Source organism: Triturus cristatus, chromosome 7 (assembly GCF_964204655.1).
Source record: "Triturus cristatus chromosome 7, aTriCri1.1, whole genome shotgun sequence".
NCBI lineage: Eukaryota > Metazoa > Chordata > Amphibia > Caudata > Salamandridae > Triturus > Triturus cristatus.
The window spans coordinates 571,552,584-571,574,069 of NC_140590.1; the positions used below are offsets into that span (position 1 = coordinate 571,552,584).

Genomic DNA, 21,486 nt, shown 5'->3' on the forward strand with positions numbered 1-21,486 from the left:
GCACAGTGCTCAAATGGTTTGAATTATACCGGGCAGATCTCAGATGATCAAAATAGTAAACTGTCTCTCTACATCAAAGGCTGTGGAACAAGGCATCCCTCAAGGCTTGATCCTTGCGCCCACCCTGTTCAATCTTTACATGGAACCACTGAGAAATCTCTAATAAAATCCGGGATCTGCTATCACCCCTTTACGCTGATGACACCCAAATCTACCTATAAGGTGTCCTCCGCACACGACATTTCAATCCTCAACACCACCCTCAACTCCGTCCAAGATTGGATATCAACTCATCAACTAATCCTGAATCCCTCCAAAACATAATTCCTTCTTCTCTTACCTCAATCTCTCTGCCTCCTGTTCAGTCAAGGGTGGACAATCCTACCATTGTGGACTGTTCCAAATCCCTAAATGCCATCTTAGACAAAAGACTCAACCTACATTCCCATATCAACACCATCGCCAACAACACACGCAACCAACTGTGCCTTCTCTGGGGGGTTCGGCGTTTCATTCCTGAGCAAGACCCAAAAACTTTGATCCAGTCACTGGTTCTCTCCAGATTGGCCTACTGCAACTCTCTCCTAGTTGGTCTCCCCAAAACCCACCTTTCCCCTCTAAAATCCACCCTCCACTCAGCGGCCCGTTTCGTCTTTGGGGCCAAAAGAAATGATCATATTACACCCATAATGTTTTCTCTTCACTGTCTTTCCATTGAAGCTAGGTCAATTTACAAGACTCCCTGCATCACCCATAAAGCCAAACGTAAAATATCAGGCGGCTCCAGATCTTCACGCAATACTGAAAACTTACTGCTCGAACCTCCTACATTCAAAAGGGAAAGGTTTATGGGGCAATCCTTCTCAGCTAATGCAACGAGAATTTTTAGCTTGTTACCTCCAATCCTAAACCGATCTTAAAACTCTTCTCTTACAAAGACACTTCCAAGAATAATTCAGCCCAGGTCATGACCCTCATGGCCACATGGCATTCACATGAGCTCAATTTTGTAATTATGTTTTCTGTACATGTATCACCCTAATTATGCCACCTCTTATTTTTTATAATCGTGGTTGTATATGTAACTTGCTAATATTTAAATTTCATCACGAATACCTTATGTAACTTACTTCGTTCTATTGTAAAGCGCTCTGACACCTTTGGGTAATGTTCCCACTATATACAATTGTATTAAATAAAATAAACGTTACATTCCACGTCTCAATTATAGGCTTGTAATATCTCCTTATCGGCTACTGTGGGTTTAAGGCCGCGATAAGGGAGTCAGAACTACAAAAAATAAATACCTATGTTAAAGAGTGGAGAGACGATGTGGCGTAACAGTCAGAGCTGCCAACTTTGGAGCTGGTGAACCAGGCGCGGGTCTCTGTGTCAGCTAAACATCCTGTGATTCCGGGCAAATCACATAATTAATGCCCTCCACCCCCCTCGTGCCTACAAAAAATGAATGTGCCCTTGTGTAATGTAAGTGGTGCTCATGTAAAGCATTGGCAGCAATACCTTCAGGTCGAGTTTGCACTATATAAAACTACATTGAAAAACAGTTGTGGTAGTCTTCTGTCTTTGATGCTGTCCTTGAAATGTTAGACTCGTGGGGTCGCAAAGACCATGCCAGAGGTCGCAAAGGACAAGCCAGGGGGCATGGGAAGTAACTACTACCGCTGGCATCTCCCAAATGACAACCGTGGGTAAAGCTGGACACTGCTTACACGCATTCCTCTGAAATACCTGTGTTTAAAAGGCCGCTTAAGCTGATTCAATACCCACATATATGGAAATCCTACCATGCGTGTCCACTGCCATGTGGAAGGCTGTAAGTACTTTGTTTTTGTCTCTTCCCAGCTCCGTGTCCCAAGGCCTCCCCCAGATGAGCAGAGGCCCCCAGTAACCAGCAGAGTCCTGGTCAGGAAACATCGACCAGAGGAGAAAGTGAAGAAGACAAATCTGGTGGTGGCACGTGCTGCCCCCTCAGACGCAGCTCCAAAAGGTTTGGATTATGCAGGTAAGACAATTCTTTATCCCGTCCTCCCTCGGGTTGCAATTGTTTTATTTATTTTTTGTTATCTTATATAGCACAGATTTGTCCCAGTAGGGTTTTAGAGAGCTGTTCATGAAGTGGGTGTGAACACACCAGGCAGAAGCCAACCATGTGTTGTCTGGATACATAGCAACTCGAATGTTATTTACAGTACAGCGCTTGTTGGAGGAAGACAGAAGATGGGTAGGTAGGGTGGGTAGGTAGAGTGTAATGTTCAAATATTACAAAGGATTACAGTGCAAATGGATAACAATTAGGTAATTGTGCTTTACCTAGTGAATATTGGCAAAAATGTAGCAATTCGAATTCTATATTGGTGCAGTAGAAACTAGATTGAAGCCTGGATTGTCAAAAAAGAGTAAAGTACAGACATCAGGAAATTAATTTGTAGGTATAAAAATGATGAGGCACCAATGGTCATAAAATTGGGCGTGTGAGCATCGGAGAGGACTGATTTACAAGTAATCAAAGTACAAAAATACCAGACTATGTATGGGATAGACTAGTATAGCATCCCTTAACATAACAGCACCATTGGTCGCAAGAGACCCCTGAGGTTGAAAGATGATGGCAAACAACTGGTAGTGGGATATTATGTTAGAGCAAATGCCTCTCGGGCAAGGGAGACTAATTGTCAGAAACACTACAAATACTTGAGAATCATTTGCAGTAGAAGAAATATCATACGTACATTATTTTAGCGAGGAATTTCAATACTATATTTGAACCCCTGGATAGGGACCGCTTTAACTTAAATAGAGAAGACGAGAAATGGGCCATTTCCCAATTTGACCTAACCCCTGTCAAAAAGTGGACCCAAGCGGTTCTAAACATGAAGGTTCTTGCATTCGAATATGGGCTCAGGGCAGCGAATGGTAGAACAAAGTCAGACAGCAAGGGGACATTTACATACAATAAATCTAATTGCGAGAGTCGCATCAATTATGTTCTGATTGGTCTCAGATTATGGTATAAAGTGGAGGACATGATAGTTAAGGAAATAATTGAAAGCGATCATAACCCTGAATGACTTTCCATGCTGTCACTCTGGGAAGACAAATGCAAAAAGAACTATTGATGGACAGAATGCAGAACAATGTCATACATTCACCCCAGTACACAGATCTGGGCCTAAATCCATCGTTTTTTTGCTCGCCATTCCAGTTTGGACCCAGCCATATGCAAATCAGTCTTGACTCTGTGCCCTATGGGAACAGTCCAGCCCAAACTGCCAGTCCAGGTCCTGAATGTTTTGATTTGTTCTGCATTCCGTCCATCAATTGTGTGTCTTTTGCTTTCTCGCCCTAAGTGCGCCAGGTATGCCCAGACGTGGGTCCTGGGCTTACTGTGCCACTGGAATCAAGCTATCCTGGCTGAAGAGGGGTGAAACCCCGAAACCGGTCCTAGGATGCTTGTTTCCAGTCCAGGGAGGACCTGGCTTGGCAGTTCAGGCTGGACTGTTCCCATGAGGCACAGGGTCAAGACTGATTTGCATATGGCCAGGTCTAAACTGGGGTGGCATGGTGAGCAAAAGAATGATGGATTTAACCCAGATGTCTTGACTTTGGGTGAATGTTTTGATTTGTTCTGCATTCCGTCCATCAATTGTGTGTCTTTTGGTCACTCTGGGAAGAGCTGCCCTCTGAATTCCTACTATGTCGAATAACAAAAGGGGTACAGCTAACCAATACCAAGCGTCAACTCAAATAGCACCAACTAGCAGTGCAGCATGATACACTGTCTTCCATAAGTCTTGACTTATTAGTTAGATGCAATATACAACTAAGATGCAATTCTGACTAAAGATGCCAACACACAGGAAGCAACATGCACTCATTCACACTTCTTTGACCGCAAAACTCTGTATTTTTTAGCTCCTACTGCACAAACCAAAAGGAATTTTTGTAATATTAATACATGGTTTAATAAGGAGTGTAAGATCATCAGAAGGCAGCTAACGCTGGCTATTATGCCAAAGGATCTAGGACAAAAAAGTGTTTTAAGAAAGGCATATTAACAAGCCCAACACAAAGCAAAAAGGGACTGGGATGAAAACAGATGGCATGATCTTAAACAATCACATTCTGACAAATATTGGTGCAAATGTTGGCCTTTGGTGGCGGGTGGGGGGGCAAAGCAGTCACATCACAACCTACCAATTATATATCGTTTTTTGATTGGTTTAATCACTTTACGTTTTTATATACTGATGAAACAAGTTCCCGAACATGATGCCCAGCATATGTTTGAAGCCCTGAGACAGGATGATCTGGCATTAGATTTAATTGATATAAAAACTGCCCTATATGCCATTGTTCATGGGAAGGCCCCAAGGCCTGACGAAATACCTAGAGACATCTTTATCCATGACAAAGAAAATTGATCTAAATACATCCTAGCGTTGACTAATGCAACTGCAAGGGGTACGCCCATCCCCGACTCCTCAAAAGGAGCTGAGGTAGTACCTATCTATAAGAAGGGAGACAGAAAATCATCTATAAATCATAGACCAATAAATCTAATCAATTCTATTCAGGTTTTTTGTTGGGTGGTACTGGAAAAAAATTAAGGGGGGGATTGATTACAAAGAAATATTAACCCTGCTACGTGCTGGATTTATAGAGAAAACTAGCACTATAGACTAGGTATTCCAATTTATGCTTCTATATTAGAAGTTTACATTAACCGGCAGAGGTCATTTATAGGTGGCCTTCATCGTTTTGAAGTTTGCCTTCGACCGGGTACTCCAACAGAAGTTGTGGCAAGTATAACTTGGTATGGGGATGCCCTCAAACATTTTATCAACTCATCTCCATGAGGGCAACTTCACCAGAGTACGATTGGGCGAGCAGGGACAGCTTGCAAACCAAATCTCTGTTAAAAAAGGCATCCAACAGGGTTGCCTGCTTGCCCCTACTTTGTTCTCTTTGTATCTGAATGCCATACTACACTTCCTTTCACTGCATCCTGCTGATGCTCCATCTTTGGCCAAGGCTAAAATGCCCACCCTACTTTTTGTTGATACCTTATTCGTGTCCCAAACTCCATCAATATTGAATCACTTTGAATAATTCTATTCCTTGCGTGGCCTGGATGTAAATATAGCTAAGACTAAGTGCATAACTATTAACCAACATAAATCATACAGTGGAAGGATGACCCTGCGTGGAGTAGACCTGGAAAGAGTAGATTCCTTAGATCATTTAGGAGTTAACTAATATGTTGTGGATGTTGTTGACAAAATGAACCTGAAACAGATTGTGGGCACTATTCTGATAGAACATTATACATCGTATAGCAAACCAGTCGGGCCAGCACTGCAGCTTTATGATTCAAAGTCAGTGGCACTGTTCTGTATGAAGCAGAACTCTGGGGCTTTCACAATTTCCTGAGAAATGTAGCCACCCTCCCCTCTAGCACGCCAATATTTCCACTAAAACTTGACATGGGGAGGAAATTGATTTTAGACAAAGCAAGAATAAGACCGGTTTTGTTCTGGAGGCGATTGAGAGCCATCCCTGAACCAGCTGTTTATGCTGAAGCCAAGAGGTAGTTAAACCTGCCAGATTTCACAAAATAGATTGGATTAAAAACTTCAAGAAGTTGCTATATTCTCTGGGCTTGAAAGAGGTATGGGATTCCACTACATTGGAGTCCCTTACATACAAAGAGCAAATACACATTTTTTATTGGCTATGGACAGCGCAGAATGATGCTCAAAACATCAATAGAGGTATGCTGTCAAATGAATTTGCTGAATTTAAAACTATCTATTTTTTATTACTATCTGGATTCTATCATTGATCCAATTCATAGGAAATTATATATTCAATTCAGGGTAGAATCTATACCTACAATGTGTTCACAGCTAAATGGGCAGCTACACTGATGACATCTTTGTTATGCCCAATTTGTAAAACTCACAATGACACTGTAGCCCATTGTTGGACCTGATCCCTTTTGTAGGGTTATCCCCAAACGTTTTCCCTTCTTCCTCCTATTTTTCTGACCCTCTTTTGTTGGCTTTAGGACTCTGGGCACTTTACTACTTCTGATCAGTGCTACAGTGCATGGGCTCTCTCCTTTAAATATGGTATGATTGGTTTACACCTGTTTGGCATTTTTAATTTACTTTTAAGTCCCTTGTACAGTGGTATCCCATACACCAGGCCTGTAAATTAAATGCTATTAGTGGGCCTACAGCACTGCTTGTGCCACCCACTGACTAAGCCTTTTAAACCTGTCTCAGGCCTGCCACTGCAGGGCCTGCATTTACAGTTTTCTGCCACATTGACTAGGCCTCTAAAATGATTTACCAAACCTTAAACTCCCCTTTTATAAAATATAGGTCACCCCTAACGTAGGCCTTAGGTAGCCCTTGGGCAGGGTGCTGTGTAAGTAAAAGGTAGGACATGCACCTTTAATGTGTGGCATGTCCTGATAGTTACAAACAGCCTATTTTGTTTCCCACTACTGCGAGTCCTACTCCACTCATAGGCTAGCATTGAGAATTCCCTTATATGTGTTTAAGTGGTAATTCCTGACCTGAAAGGAGTAACATTGCCTTGTTTGGTATGTTAAGAATGGTGATGATAAATCCTGCTTATTGGTGTAGTTGGCTTTTTCATTACTCTTTTAGAAATGCCACTTTTAGAAAGTGGGCATTTTTCTGTGCAAAAATCTTTGTGCTTTGCACCCTGACTCCAATTCCAGTCTAGGGCTGGGTGACAGCTACACTTTGTGCATACTTTCCAGACAGCCATCACACTGAAAGGTTTGGGTGTGACAAGGTTATATCTGCATTCATCTGCATACTGATGGTCTTCCTAGGCTTGGAAAGAGAGGGGTGTTCACACCTTACATTTGTATAGGCTGTGCCCTGTCCTCACACAAAGGGCTGATTTACCCCCTACTGGCGTCTGGAGTCTGGACAGAGTTGAAAGGGGGTGTTGTGCACTTCTAAGGTTTCTTTTATAGGGCCCCTGGAACAAAGACAGATTTTGATATAAGTATTGCACCTCTGACACCCACAAGTTAGTTCAGTTTGGAGTCCTGAGGAGACTGCAACTGAGAAGAGTTACGCTGCCAGGAGGGACTGCCACCTTGCTGCTGCTTTGCTGTGTTGGCCTACTACAAGCTGATTGCTGTGTTGTCAGGAGGGACTGCCGCCTTGCAGTATGCTCTGATGTGTTGGCCTGCTGCCTCTGCAGTGAGGGAGGAAGGATACTACCCAGGAACTCCAAGGGCGTGTCAAGCTTGCCTACTGTTGTGGAAGCATCAGGGACATCAATGTCTTCTTTGTGCTCTGACTGTGCACTACTTGCAAAACAACATCTCCTCTGAGTCATTTAAAAAAAATTTATTTGACCACCAGATGCACTTTCACTGTCCTGCGCCTGCTGTTCTGGCCCAAAGACACTGGCGTGTATTTCAGAGATACTGGCATGTGTAAGCTTAGCCGCTTACCACCTGCTGATCACGTCTCTACCGAGGGAGACTTAACGATCGGCACGGTGAAGAATATTTATTCAGTGCCCCACGTCAGTGTATGGCTTCACCGTTGGACTACCACGGACCCCATGCCAATTGGAGGCACCATGGAGTCATTGGTAACTTCTGCAGCTGCCCTAAGAGAAACCCCCCAGTGCGACCCTCCAGCAATGCTAACATTCGCTCCCAGTGTATTGCGGCATACTTGCGAGCAGTATTTGGAGCAGCCTACCTACTCTGCATGAAGCGAGAGGCTGTAGAATGTTGCCCCAATCCCATCAGCCTGCGGAAAGGCCAGCGCTGGATGACTTGTGGTGAGCACTCCCTGTAGGCTCAATGGCGCCCCCAGGAGTCCCGTGAAGCCTCCCTTAGGGCCCTGATCACAGCAGAAGTGCAGCGGATGAGTCGGCCCCTGGGGGAGTGACCCAGCCATCCCACATTGTTTTCGCAGGCGGCCCCCATCAAACATTGTTTGGATGTCTGCAATAGCAGTTCGAGGAGCCCCAGAGGGCTTCAGATGCGCTGTGTCAATTCCTACCTTGTGTAGGCTGAGTATTGCATCAGGTTTAATGGAAGCACGGGTGGGCCGTACCCTATGATTTCATGACGATGCATGTGTTGGTCTCTGAAACTACGGGCATTACTTCCACAGCTCCTTGCTTCAGTGATAAATTATCGCCATGGGGAATTCATGTGTTTTCCTCTGACAAACCGGCTTGATTTACATTACTCATGCAATCCAAGCCGTTTTGATCTTGCTTTGCAAAGGATAACAAACACTATTTAAGAAATTACCTTACCTGCATAGTACCTATGATTCACATGCTTTCCCATAAACTGCTGCATCTCATCCCCATATGTTATATTGTATGTTGTTTTGATGCATGCATCGTCGGGAGAACGAGTACAATCTCAGGATTTGCATAGTATGTACAGTATTTATGATTCATATAGTTTTTGGTCTATGTTATAGATATATTATACTATATACTTTTTATATTAATCTATGCAGAGTTTCTTGTGTGGTGTATTCATTGTGTCAATGGTGTGAGTGTGTCGCACAAACACTTTACACATTGCCTTTGGTGATAAACCTGCCTGCCCTGTGCCAAGCTATCAGAGGGTGAGCATAGGATATCTTTGGTGTGTAACTTACTTGCCCTGGTTAGAGTTGTGGATACCCCCTAGCTGAGGTGCATATCCTAGCCAAGCAGAAACCCCATTTCTAACACTCTTATTTTATTTTCCCTCTGCAACAGACTCTCGCCAGAGATCTACTTGGATTAAGCCAGTTTGTCTTCAGATTGGCACACAAAACTATTCAGTAGCCTTAAGAATACTAAGATCAGACTCTAGATCTTTCTACGCTTGTTCTGTTGCCAAATTTCTAGGAAGGATGTGAATTATAAGTCGGATAGCCATATCAATCTAAATGCAAAGTTAATAGAACCAGCTTCCATGTGCTGCGCGTAAGGAAAGTACTAACTTTTTTTAAGCAGAAACTGCTCTCATTTTAATAGACAGATATTTTAGATTCCAAACATGATTCTTAGCAGTATGAAATGGGAAGAATAATGCTACTGTGCAGAGGCCCTTTATTATTGTATATTGCACTTTTTTGTAGAGTTTGCACTTTATCCCACTTGTAAAGGAGTTACAGTTGTGTTTATCACACTAGCCACTAGTACTCTGTTTGTTTTGAATACTCCTACAAATGAATCAACCAAACTTGTTCTCCTGGCATTACTTTAGAACAGAGGTTTGAACAAACACAACACCCAGACAAGATCATTATGTGTTGTATTTTTGATGATCCTACTATACTTTTGAAAAATAAACTTTAAATTAATTGATAGATCTTTTTCTGCTTATATGATATTACAAATAAGGCACTTTGTTGGTTTTATGTTTTATACTATTTTTACATAATGAAAATGTTATCAAATTTTATTGTAATGTAGCACAACTTTTATGGCATGTATTGGCAAAATAAAGTTTGTTTACTGGTGATTTGTTTAAACCAGGATGTGTGTTCTGATGTGAGTGGAATCCAGTGTGGTGCCTGAGAAGCATCCTATCTACCTTGAAATGTACAAGGTGGGATGTTCCAGCGAGTGCTCAAGTGAGTTCATGTATGACCTGGAATGTTCAAGTTCCCATTCTATTAACTGTAGTGAGAGGAGCTGATTCATGGTCTGCCATACTCTCCTGTCCCAATAGAGGCAATAGGACACCTAATGCGGGAAGTCTGTCTCTGTACAGTTTTTCTGTTGGCATGCCTCATCTGTGTGAGTTTAGATAAACTTCTGATAGTCGAGAGGATCCTTTGTTATGGTGAGAGATCCCCTCAGCTGCTCAATGATCTGTTTCTCACAGTGGAAGTGGTATGTGCATCGTAGTCATATCCTCTTTGAAAAGCATAGTCGTTTTACCCTGTTTGTTATTTCAGACTCGTTCACGCATTTTGGCTTTTCATCTTGTATTGTGAGAGCCAGTGATGAGCCATCAACAGACTTAGTTATAAGAACATCAATCTGGGGAAGTCAATGATCTGCCAAAGATCTCTCACTCCTTAAAGAAAGATAATTATATACAATTATGCGGATAGCTCCACGATCCTCTTTTGGCGGAAAGATTTTACAGCCTTCCAAGTAAAACTTTCAAACTACTTTTCTGTACATTTAGGAGTGAATGGCCAATAACCAACTGAAACTTACTGCCGACAAGATGGAAATGGTAATTTTATGCAATAAAGACAGCTTATGGAGCCAATGATATTGGCCTCCTGAGTTGACACAGGGTCATAATACGTTCCTGTAATGACAGCTTCTCTTCCTGTTAGTAACTCCTCACTAACTTCATAGGTTTTGTCATCTGCTGCGTTACTATCAAAACTTTAGTAGGAGAGGGTCTTCAAGTTGTAAGGAAAAGATTAATAAAGTTCTTTGCAATACAGGAACTTCGCTCTTCGTCTGCGTTTCTGCTGGCTGTCCCTAGATTCAAGAAAGTGGGACTGGGTGGCCAGAGTTTTTCCTATATGGCTCCATTTATCTGGAATTCTCTCCCTCGCTCTCTCTAGGGTTGAAGACTAATTATGTGTACTTTGACAAAGAACAAAACCATGTTTTTTCAAACAAGCCTATTCCGATTGTTAGCTGTCCATTCCTCTGCTTAGTTGTCAACAATTCATCCCATAGCGCCAAAAAAACGTTGGCGATCGTGCACTCAATCAATAAGAATTCGCATAATATAACAAAGACCAGAATCCTTTGCTTATTCGGCAGTATCTCTGTGCATTAACCCTCGGGTACCATGCCAAACATACACATGAGGATGAAACCCAGGAAAAAAGAGAAATTTCAGAAAACATACAATTTGGGGGAAATCAAAAGAGACACAGAATACAAAACAAAGTGAAAAGTGCTTGACAAGTAGATCAAGAGAATAAGTGTAAATTATAAAGCGAGAGCAATTAAGAGAAACAAGGTAAATATCAAAGCAGAGTATCAGGGTGACAAAGAAAGCTGCAGGAAAAAACACACTTTCTTTAGTTCTGTGGGTGTCCTGCAGGTCATAAGCAGCAACCCTGGTCTGCAAATGAAAGAGCCTTTTTACCATCCTGAAAACTCAGTGAGTAGATGCACCTATTGCAGAGATAAGTTTGTGTGTGACATTTTGGTCACAGGCTCCAATCACAGTGGAATTGGTTAGCTGGTTAATTCATCTTCTGCAAACATGTCCGAACTCTAGTCCTAGTGATATTGTTACCTCGAAGTAACTCTGGCAGTGTGAAACATGACAGGGTAAAACACCTGTGACCAATAGGTAACAATTGCAAGGTTCTTTTAAATAGGATTACCTGTAGGTGAAAGTCCAATAAATTAATCACGTATTGTTATGGTCCTTTCAGCCACACACTGCTGTCCCCAGACCCTCTGCCTCCTTCCTCACTGATTGCTTTTGCACTCAGGATCACAGGTCTCATACTTCTTCATACACACCTTCCACTGCCCAACAGCAACAGTGACATAGTTGTCAGTGGATCTTGAGTAGCTTTATAAAATGTTTTTAAAAAGTATTCTTTTCAGATGTTGATTGACTGAAAGGTGTAGATGTGGGCAAGCCTAGAAAGACTTAAACCTTGCGCAGGCTGAATGTCTGGCTCTGACCTAGTCCATGGGGATGAGATACGAGCTAACTATCCCAGACGCTACCTTTTACTCTGACTATTGAAGTTTTACAAAACAGAAACCACTAGACGTGTGACAGATGAACGCATAAAAAAAGTACTTTTCTGCAATCTGTCACAGGCCTTGCAAAATCATTAAAATATTACTTGACATTTAGGTCTCGGGACTTGATCTTCCTACCTGTAATGCGCTTGACATATAAACTGATCTCAAATTGTGTGGTCCCAGGCAAATGTTTTACTTCCCTGAGTCACCTTTTGCTTCATTATAACATATGAGAACACCCGACCGTCAGACTTGGCCAGATTTGGGAGATACATGGCCAAGCTGCATCTTATGCTTATGGAAGAAGAGGGGCCAGGGAATACAAAAGGCAATCTGGTTTGTTAAACAATTAGTCTCCAGTAACCAGCTCGTGAAGACGCCGTTTTAACTATTAAACCTTAGCACTTGTATCAAATTTGCAAAAAGGTTGAACTGGCAATCTCTTGCTGTTTTATTAATGTATATAACACATTATTTTTATTCGGTTTTAATAATGCTGTACAGAAACCCATTTTTTACGAATGTTTTTTAAACAATTGTTGTTCTAACTTTCTTTTTAATTGTATGTAAGTCATATTGCAAATGGTTTTAAGTAACTGTGCAATATAAATAAAAACTCATTAATTCGTTCATTCATATGAGAACACCTTCAAATATGTGAGTTCAGTATTTCTGCACTACAAAAAAACTCTTTTGTTTGAGTTTAACGTTTGCTCCATGTTTAATAAGAATCTAGTCCACATATAGGGCACACATGAACTCTGTCTTGCCTTTTAATCCACTAATAGCATTGTCCTCAGAAGCGGGAGCAGGAATGTTTCCAGTTCATGTTTAAAAACTCTCACTATTAATACATATATTGCTGAAGCATGATGTGATAACACAGTCATTTTCAGACAGCACATTTTCCATTGAAATGGCCACAAACTTTCCCAATGACAGTAAGTAAGTAAGTAAGAGTTTTATAAAGCGCTCGATTGCTGAGGCGTCTTGGTGCTGGGGAGTCAAAGGTGTGAGGTGTACCCAGAAAGGTCAGATCGTTACTGAGTGGAAAGAGCCAGGTTTTAAGTAAGCCCTGGATTTTTGTCCGAACGGGTTGGGATCTAATGTACAGAGGCAGCTTGTTCCAGAGCTTGGAAGCTAGATAGGAGAGGCATCTACCTCCCCATTTTGCCTTCTTGATAATCTGGACATTGACCAGTGCCTGATTGGCTGATCTTAGTAAGCATCCAGGGGTGTACCATTGGAATTTTTTGCAATATTCCATTGTTCCACCTCCATACAAGGCTTTATGGACCAGACATAGTGCCTTGAAATCAATCCTGCCACTGCCGGCCACCAAGCAGAGTTCCAAATGGGAGAACCAGTGCCAAGCTCCATAACCTCTGTCTTCTGAGTATTTAATTTCAGATAGTTAGGGTACATCCATTGTATGACGTGGCCGAGACAGCTGTGGAACCTAGCCAACGGCACGTCTTCCCTTGAAGATATGGAAATTATGATCTGCGTATCATTGGCGTACGACACAAGCGAGAAGTCGTGGTTTTTGACTAGTTTGGCCAATGGAGTCACATATATGTTGAATAGTGTGGGCAAAAGCACCGAATCCTATGAGACTCCACAAGGGAGGTGAAATATGTCCGACTTAATGTTATCCCAGCAGACCTTGTGTTCTCTGCCTGACAGGAACAAGGTGAGGAAGGCCAGCGCGCTGTCTTGAATCTCACTTGCCTTCAGCCGTTGCGTAAGAACTGAGTGATTAACCGTGTTGAACGCGGCAGATAGGTCAAGTAGAATCAGTATAGCCCTGCCACCCCTATCAATTGACTTCCTCCGTGGTCATAACTAATGCAGACTCAGTAGAATGGCCACAGTGGAAGCCATGTTGAGAGCTGTCAAGCAAATTATTGGAATTCATAAAAAGGTTTAGGTTTGAGTTTATAGCTATCTCCAGAACCTTAGCCGCCAGAGGCAGGCAAGAGATAGGTAAGTAGCTTGTAAAGTCACATGGGTCCAAGGACGACTTCTTTAGAATGGGTCTAATGTAAGCGTTCTTCAATGCTGACAGGAAATCCCGAAACCTTATGGTAGTGTTTAGACGGGGGGCGAGTAGCGAGCTGATTTGGGTCGAGACACCATGAAGGATGTTCGGTGGGCACGGATCATCCGGCGAGTTAGACTTGATGATCAGTAGGATATCGTTCTCAGAGTCCGGTGTCACTAGTGAAAAGCTACGCACTTTTACTGATAAAGCTACTTAGTGCACAAACGATAATGTGCGAAAATCGAAATTTCAGCAAATATTTATCATTTGCACATCAAATCTTTGTTTCCATCACTCTTCAGAATTACATTACTAAAATATAATATTAAATATTTGTACTGTTCTTTTACAAACCATTTAAATATTTAGCTTTTCATTTTACTCTCTCTGTACCTCAGCATGATTGTTAGACAATTCACTTTACCAAAATCCTCTAACTTTGCAGTCAGAGAAAGAAAAGTAAACATCAGTCTCCAAGATAAAATAAGCAGCAATTTGTAATAAGACATAAACTGACATTTAAACTCTGTCTTAGAACACAGCAAACGTGACCGCTAAAACCAAGATTTAAAGGCATCTTTATTGCTCATTCATTCTCCCAATGAACAGAACTCATGTTCTTTGCTAGCTATAGCTCTCTTGCCAGAACAGGCCAGTAGGCCTTAAACATAGCTTGCCCTCATAAAATCTGACTCGCCATTGCTAGTGGGCGAGCAGAGTCTTTTGACAGCAGCAGATCTGAGCTGCATACAATTCACATGTGTCTCGCTGAACATGAGCAGTATGTCAGCGTATTCTGTTTTCTTAATCAATGTCATTGCTGTTATTGAGATGCTGATATTTTACCCTTTTGCTGTTCGTTAGATCAGGGGAAGGCACTAATATTATCAAGAAAATAGCATTTTTTTCTTCTGTTACACTTATTCTTTTTTTAAAGATTTTTTTGGGGCCATTTTATACATATCTCAGGTCAGGTACCATGAGATACTTGTGTTTATTGAACACAGCATTGATTACTGGTCATTGATAAATGGGTTTGATTGTCCCTTGATTCCGTGCTCCTCCTTAAATCCAATACTAACCCCAGATCTCTTCCTCCTGCTCCCTGATTTAACAGCTCTTTACATGGGTTTAAAAAGAATTGTAAGCGTCTGGAGACGCTTAAAACCTATTGTGATGAGGAAAAGTTGAAATATACCCTGACTATAAAACAGTACCTCAAGGAGTGTCGCCTTCTTCTACTCCGATAAAATTACCTTGCCCAGAATTGTCCCAAAATGTTATTTCAAGTTGTCAAATCCATAATAGATCATGCTACTATCTCTCCTTCTATCATACTTTCTCAGATACAATGTGATGATCTGGCTGGCTTCTTTTCTAAAAAGAAAGTGGCAGATACCCATGCTTCCCTTTCACCAAATATTCAGACCTCTTCTTCCCCTCTACATGCAAAAAATGAAACTACTCCTTCCACCTCTTTGGCCCACCTTTTGAGTACTTTCACTCCTATTGAGCTCCCTGTATTTTTTTCCCTATTGAATTCCATTAAATCCGGCTCTGCTCTTGATCCTTTCCCTTCACCTGTTTTTTTAAGTAAATTGTGTCCATAGCTCTTTTACACCATGATTAATCTTCTGAACTCCTCACTGTTGGAAGGTCTAGTCCCAAAGACCCTGAAAGTTGCAATGATAATTCCTCTATTGAAGAAGCGTAATCTTGATCTACTCAACTGGTCTAACTATTAACCGATTTAGTTGTTGCCGTTATTTGCTAAAATGCTAGAAAAGCATGTAAATCAACAACTGTCAGCTTTTGTAGAAACTGATGGTCTTTTTCACCCTTCACAATCGGGATTCAAGCCTTGTCACAGCACTGAGTCCCCTCTGCTGGGAGTTACCAAGCAGCTCAGGCTACAACTAGGTAGGGGTGGTACGGCGACTTTGATCTTACTAGATCTTAGCAAAGGCTTAAATACTGTTTCACACCCACTCCTTCTTCTAGGACTGGAGGATATGGGCATTCAGGATCTGACCCGGGCCTGGTTAAGATCTTTTCTACAAGATCGCGCTTTCTAGGGCTTCACCAAAGCTCAAATCTCAAACTCCTATGCTCGATCCTCAGGTGCACCACAGGGCTTGACTATGAGTCCGACCCCTTGCTTATGTAGTGGAAAGCTGTGGACTCACTCTTAGGTGGATGATAGCCAGATTATTATATTTGTTCTTTCCAATGATGATCATAATTCTGATACCCTCATTTCCTGCTCAAGAAGGTGTTTACATGAATGAACAGTAATTCTCTCAAACTAAACAGCAGTAAATCTGAAGTTTTGCTGGTGGATAATCATCCTCACCTTTGGCCTGATGTTCTGTGGTCTGCCCCCTTCCCTGTCTCAGTAGTTAAGAACTGAGGTTTTGACTGGATGATAAACTCTTGATGAATTATCAAACCACCAAGGAAGCCTCCACATGTTTTTCTGTCCTGAGGTGGTTCAGATAAATACTGTGGCTGATACCTGTCTCTGCTCAAAGGACAGTAATCCAGGGGTTAATTATCTCTAGGCTGGACTATGGTAATATTCTCTATGTGGGGGTTTCTAAGGCTTCACTTAAATACCTTCAAGTGATCCAGAACGCAGATAGCTGACTACTTTTCCATCTTCCCTAACACCCTTAGCCTCCAATCTTCTGCGAGACCTTCACTGGCTCCTGATTAATAAACTAGTCCAATTTAAAGCTTTGTGCTATATACATTAAGCTTTGATGAATCAGGACCATTCTATCTCTAATCTTTGGTGACTCCTTATTGTCCCAATCGGTCTCTTTGCTAAAGCAATCTCAATCTTTCCATAGTCCCTAGATTTAGGAAGGCCTGGCAAGGTGGTCGGTCTTTCTCTTATTTAGGTTCCAAATTGTGGAGCTCTCTACCTGCCTAAATGAGATTTTTTAAATCCTTTTTTTTGATTGTCGGAAACTCATGAAGAACTGGCTTGTCTAACTCTCTATGCACGGCCTTTGGTTTTGCCTAACGTTGGGATACCTTGGTGGAGTAGGCATGTGCTCTATGAAACATTGTAATAATAATGATAATAACACATTCAGCACTTTTCCAACCCACCATGGAGGGCCAGCCTCTTTTTTTTTGTTTAGGATCACAGACTATTTTAAGGTTTTCAAGCCCATAACAAGCTTCATGGTCTTGAACTGTGAACCTGTGGCCAGCTTAATGGGTCCATGTAACACCTTGTGTATGTCTGCTAGCATTTTCTGGGTCTCTGTGAACCCCGTAACTAGCTCAACACAGGCCCATGAAGCTTACCAAGAGTTTGCGGACATCGAGGCCATAATAGGGGCCACAAATCCAGCCCAGGGATCACTGGCAGCAAAGTCAGTTTTTGAATTCTTTTATCTTTTGTTACATGTGGACCTTTAGAGTCCACCTGCCTAAACCAGTGGGTCAGGAAATTCTCCCTATACCTCCCTATGGCTCCTTTCAGTTTTTTTTCCAGGGTGTGGGGACTCAGTTCCTGTGTCCTGTAATGGCACCCGCAACATGTTTCCTAAAGTTGCTGCAAGCCATTCAGAGAACTTCAAGTCTGCTGATCCAACTGGAGAAAAATCTCCCTCGTCCAATCAGGTGTGAATATTTTCTAATTTTGAGTCTGCGCAAATCTACAAAACCAAGTTTGTGGACCTCCACAAATTAATGTTCAAGATATTCCATAATTTAACCCCTTTATACCCACCAAAAAATGTTGTCAAATGCTGATTTCTCAACCACTGCTGAACAGATTTACACCAGATCACCAAGTAGAGACACTTTCTTGAGTAAAGTTCTACTTTCATGCCAAATTTGTTGTAACTCTGTTAAGCCATTTTCATCTGTACCAGACAGCAGAAATCCTAATGGAATTAAAATGGGAAAAGTCACCTTTTTGATCTCTCAGTTTTTGGTCTCCGCTTGACGGATCTGCACAAAGCATGCCATGCCCAGACCCAAAGCAGAGAAATGTTAATGTTTTGTGCAGATTTGTTGACTGACGTCAGAGTTATGAAGAAAACCACAAATACATTTCCAGTGGATACTGTGACCTAACCATAAAAAAACAATGGCTACCATCAGTGTCTAATATATATAGTTATGCCCCGGCAGTGAAAATAAATGTGGTCCAATAAAACATGTTATTTAGAGTAATTGTACTAATAAACACACATTCCCACATTTATGATTACTCTGCAAAAATCCAATCCCAGTTTAACACCACAGTACAACAAAAGTGACATTAGAAAAACACTGTTTGCTGCCTCACAGATTGCATGTAACAATTATTTCTCACAGTGAAACTATTCTCCTAATATTTGCGTGACCTCTTCCTCGTGACTTCAATTCAATGGAGAAATGTACCCCTAGAATCCTGTTTTTGGTTAAATACCTTTTATTAAAAAAAATAAACATGCAAAATGCCATCACATAAACCATATATGCAGATGTGCAAACTAAAATGGGCTATTAACATTTTTGAGGGAGGGGAAGTGTATCATGACTCACTCAAGGCTTCACCTCTTTTGAGTCATGGCCCCTCCCCCAGTCATCAGTGATAATAAATTGCACAGAACAGTGACATCTATTGCAAGTGCAGTGACATAATTTAATGTATTAATGAGAAACACGAACGTTCAAGAAATTATCTATTTTTTTATCAGCAAGTCTTCATCATACTTTACATGTTGTTTATTCTATCATATACATTCCATATCCTTGAATGGTCCAGCTCGTACTTTGGCTCTTAGACCCAAGTCACGCCCTTGTCTAGCTCTGCCTAGAAATTTCCTAGCTTGCCAACCTCTACTGAAAATAAAACAGTCTATGTTGCTTGGCAGAGATGTTTCCAAAAACTATTCTGAGAATAGGCTCTTTTGGTGATGGACAGGTGTACTTTCACCTAGGGACGGAGAAGATTTGCTATTTTAGTGTATCCTTCTAGCCAGTCCATCATATATACAAATTCTCCTCATATGAGTGCACCACTATGTAATATCAAATATGCATATTTGGCATTGATCCTAAATCTTTAGTCTGTGGCCTCACACAAAACGATACCCCCACCCCTGCAGAAATGTAATGAGGGACTCCCCATCTTCTGTATCTTTATTGGCATTGGTCTGCATGAAGCCCCCTTTGAAGGGGTGGGGCCTCCCTGAGGGCCCACGTGCCTCAGGGGTTGCAGGGGACTGTGTTACACCCCTGACGTTACTGTATTGAAAGGCAGTAAGCCTCAAAGGTGGTTGCTTGCCCTTTTGGAGTTGTTGTACCTTACAGTAGTGCTGGTGTTATCAAAATAGAAGCAGGAATTGAAGCTCTATCAACTCCAGTCTGAAAACAGGGGAAATTAGTTAAAAACAGACATTCTGCTGAATCTATTCCTTTCAGTGGAATAAAGCAATATGAGAGGACCCCCTGCTGAATGTGGTGAGAGGCCCCTCAGATTTTAATTGCATTTATATAGCACTTTCTACCCCTGACGAGGCATTGAAGCTCTTTACGCCAGGCAGCACGCTACTCCGGAACCTAAGGTTGGTGATTAATCCAATGGTATCAGTTACTGTCAGTTTTTGGGATTTGTCTTGTAGGCTCAAGCAAACCATTCCACGCAGTCTTTCAATTTTCGTTATGGTGAAATAAATTAATAGGGGTTAGTTGTGGTCATTAGTGGGGGGTATGTGAGATATGCACATGGTAAGCGGGATTAATAGATGATTGAGATGAGATAAGGTTTAGTTGGGTTGCATAGGGATGTCTTTCAGAGGAAGGCGGGGAGGTTGTGATCTTGTGAATGAATTGTGGGTAATTTATAGCAATACAATAACAAAGAATAAGGCAAACATGCATGTAACAGAGTAGGTTGTTCTCAGAGAAAGAAGGCATGCAGAGGATGGAAGGGAAGGAGACAGACATTTGAAAGAGAGTGAATAAAAAGGAGAGCTGACAATCGGAAATGGTAATTAAAGTTCAGTGTTTCATGCCAGATTTAGGGGTATGTACATAATATTTTTGAAACAGCATGCAGTTTGATTATGCAGCATTGTAGAGAGAAATAACAATATTTACTTGTGAGGAATGTGCGATATTAGGTATTTTTGATAGGCACATAAATCATGTATACCATCTGTCCATTGCTAGACTATTGCTAGACCACTGATCCCGGTTATAGGTGACCAGGCTGGAGACTGCTCCGTTGTGAGGGGCATCACTACACAAAGGCAGTGTCTGGAAACATACTTACTTACACCTACTATGCCTCCCAGTATATAGTCCATCAACCAGGACTCTCCAGCCATTGCTGTCCTGGGCTTTTCTTTAAATCTGACTCAAGATGTAACCCATATCCTTGCAGTCAGCCTCAAGGCCTCAGCGCCAGGTGCTTGTTTTTTGGCCATCTTATTTTCTTTTTCCCTGGAGGGTTCCAGGTCATGGCTTGCCTGATGGTGTTTGATGAGGGCTTGAAGAGGGTGTGACCTATATAGCTTCAGCATATTTTCCATTTTTCTTCATAAGCAGGGAGTTAGAAAGTCTGCTTTCATAGGTCGTTGTTGCTGATGGTGTTTGGAGATTTTGAGGATTTTCTTCAGACAAGTGTTGATGAAGGCCTGGACTTTGTTGTTGATGGTCACTGTTGTCCTCCAAGTTTCTGCTCCATTCAGAAGGACCGATTTTATGTTGGTGTTTAAAAGCCGGATCTTGGGTTGCAACGCTAGATCCTTGGAGCTTCAGGTCTTCTTTAGCTGAATGAAGACAGCCCTTTCTTTGCTGATTCATGCCTTGACATTGGTATCTGTGCCATTGTGCTTGTTTATGGCTGCCCAGATAGGTGAAGGCCTCAGCCTCTTCCTGTGCATCACCTGCAAGAGTGACCGCAGTTGTACTGGCCGTGTTAGCCTTCAAGATCTTTGTTTTTCCCCTGTCGATCTTGAGGCCAATTTGTTCTGATGTGGCTGCCATATTGTCTGCCTTCTCTTGCATCTGCAGATGAATATGGAAGAGTAGGTCCAGGTCATCTGCAAAGTCCAGGTTATCGAGGTGTGTTCACTTGATCCCATTTCTTTCCCTTGCTGTGGATGCCTTCATGTTCCAGTCAGCAGGAAGAGAAAAGGCAAGAGCAAATAACAGTGGCGAACTCCATTCTACACTTGGAAAGCTTCCGTGAGTTGTCTTCCATGGACTATCTTGCAGCAGGGCTTGAAAAACCATAAAAATTGCACTAGACCTGCAGGTCTAGTAACGTGAACCATGTACTCGACCTAACTGAAATGCTGTTGACCTCTGTCTCTAAAAGCTGAGCAAATGTTACAAGTTAACAAGATTTAAAGGCATTTTTATTACTCATTCACTTTGTGAGCAAAAAAGATGCCTTTAAATGTTGCTATCTTGTCACATTTGCTCTGCTTTCAGAGGCAGAGGTCAAGTGTCAGTTTGTCTTCCTACTCGCCAGAAAGGGCGATTAGGACCTAAAAATTGCTTTTCCTTATTGAATCTGACTCGCAAGTGCAGGTGAGCGAGTGGATCTTTCGAGCCCTGTGCAGGTAATTTCCTTGTAAGAGTTCCTGGTGATTCTTACAAGTTTATCTGACACACTGTAGTGGCAGAGAAGTTTCCAAAGG

The 21,486-nt window shown here is 41.8% G+C and overlaps 1 protein-coding gene across 2 annotated transcripts in view; it reads left to right on the top strand.

Moving 5' to 3' along the window:
• MYCBPAP (MYCBP associated protein) overlaps positions 1–21,486 on the top strand; it is an 835,305-nt gene that overhangs the window by 103,515 nt on the left and 710,304 nt on the right. For both annotated transcript variants that reach the window (XM_085617113.1, XM_085617114.1), the window contains exon 3: positions 1,864–2,023. In XM_085617113.1, the coding sequence (XP_085473239.1) occupies positions 1,864–2,023 (160 nt within the window). The remainder of the gene's footprint in view (positions 1–1,863; positions 2,024–21,486) is intronic.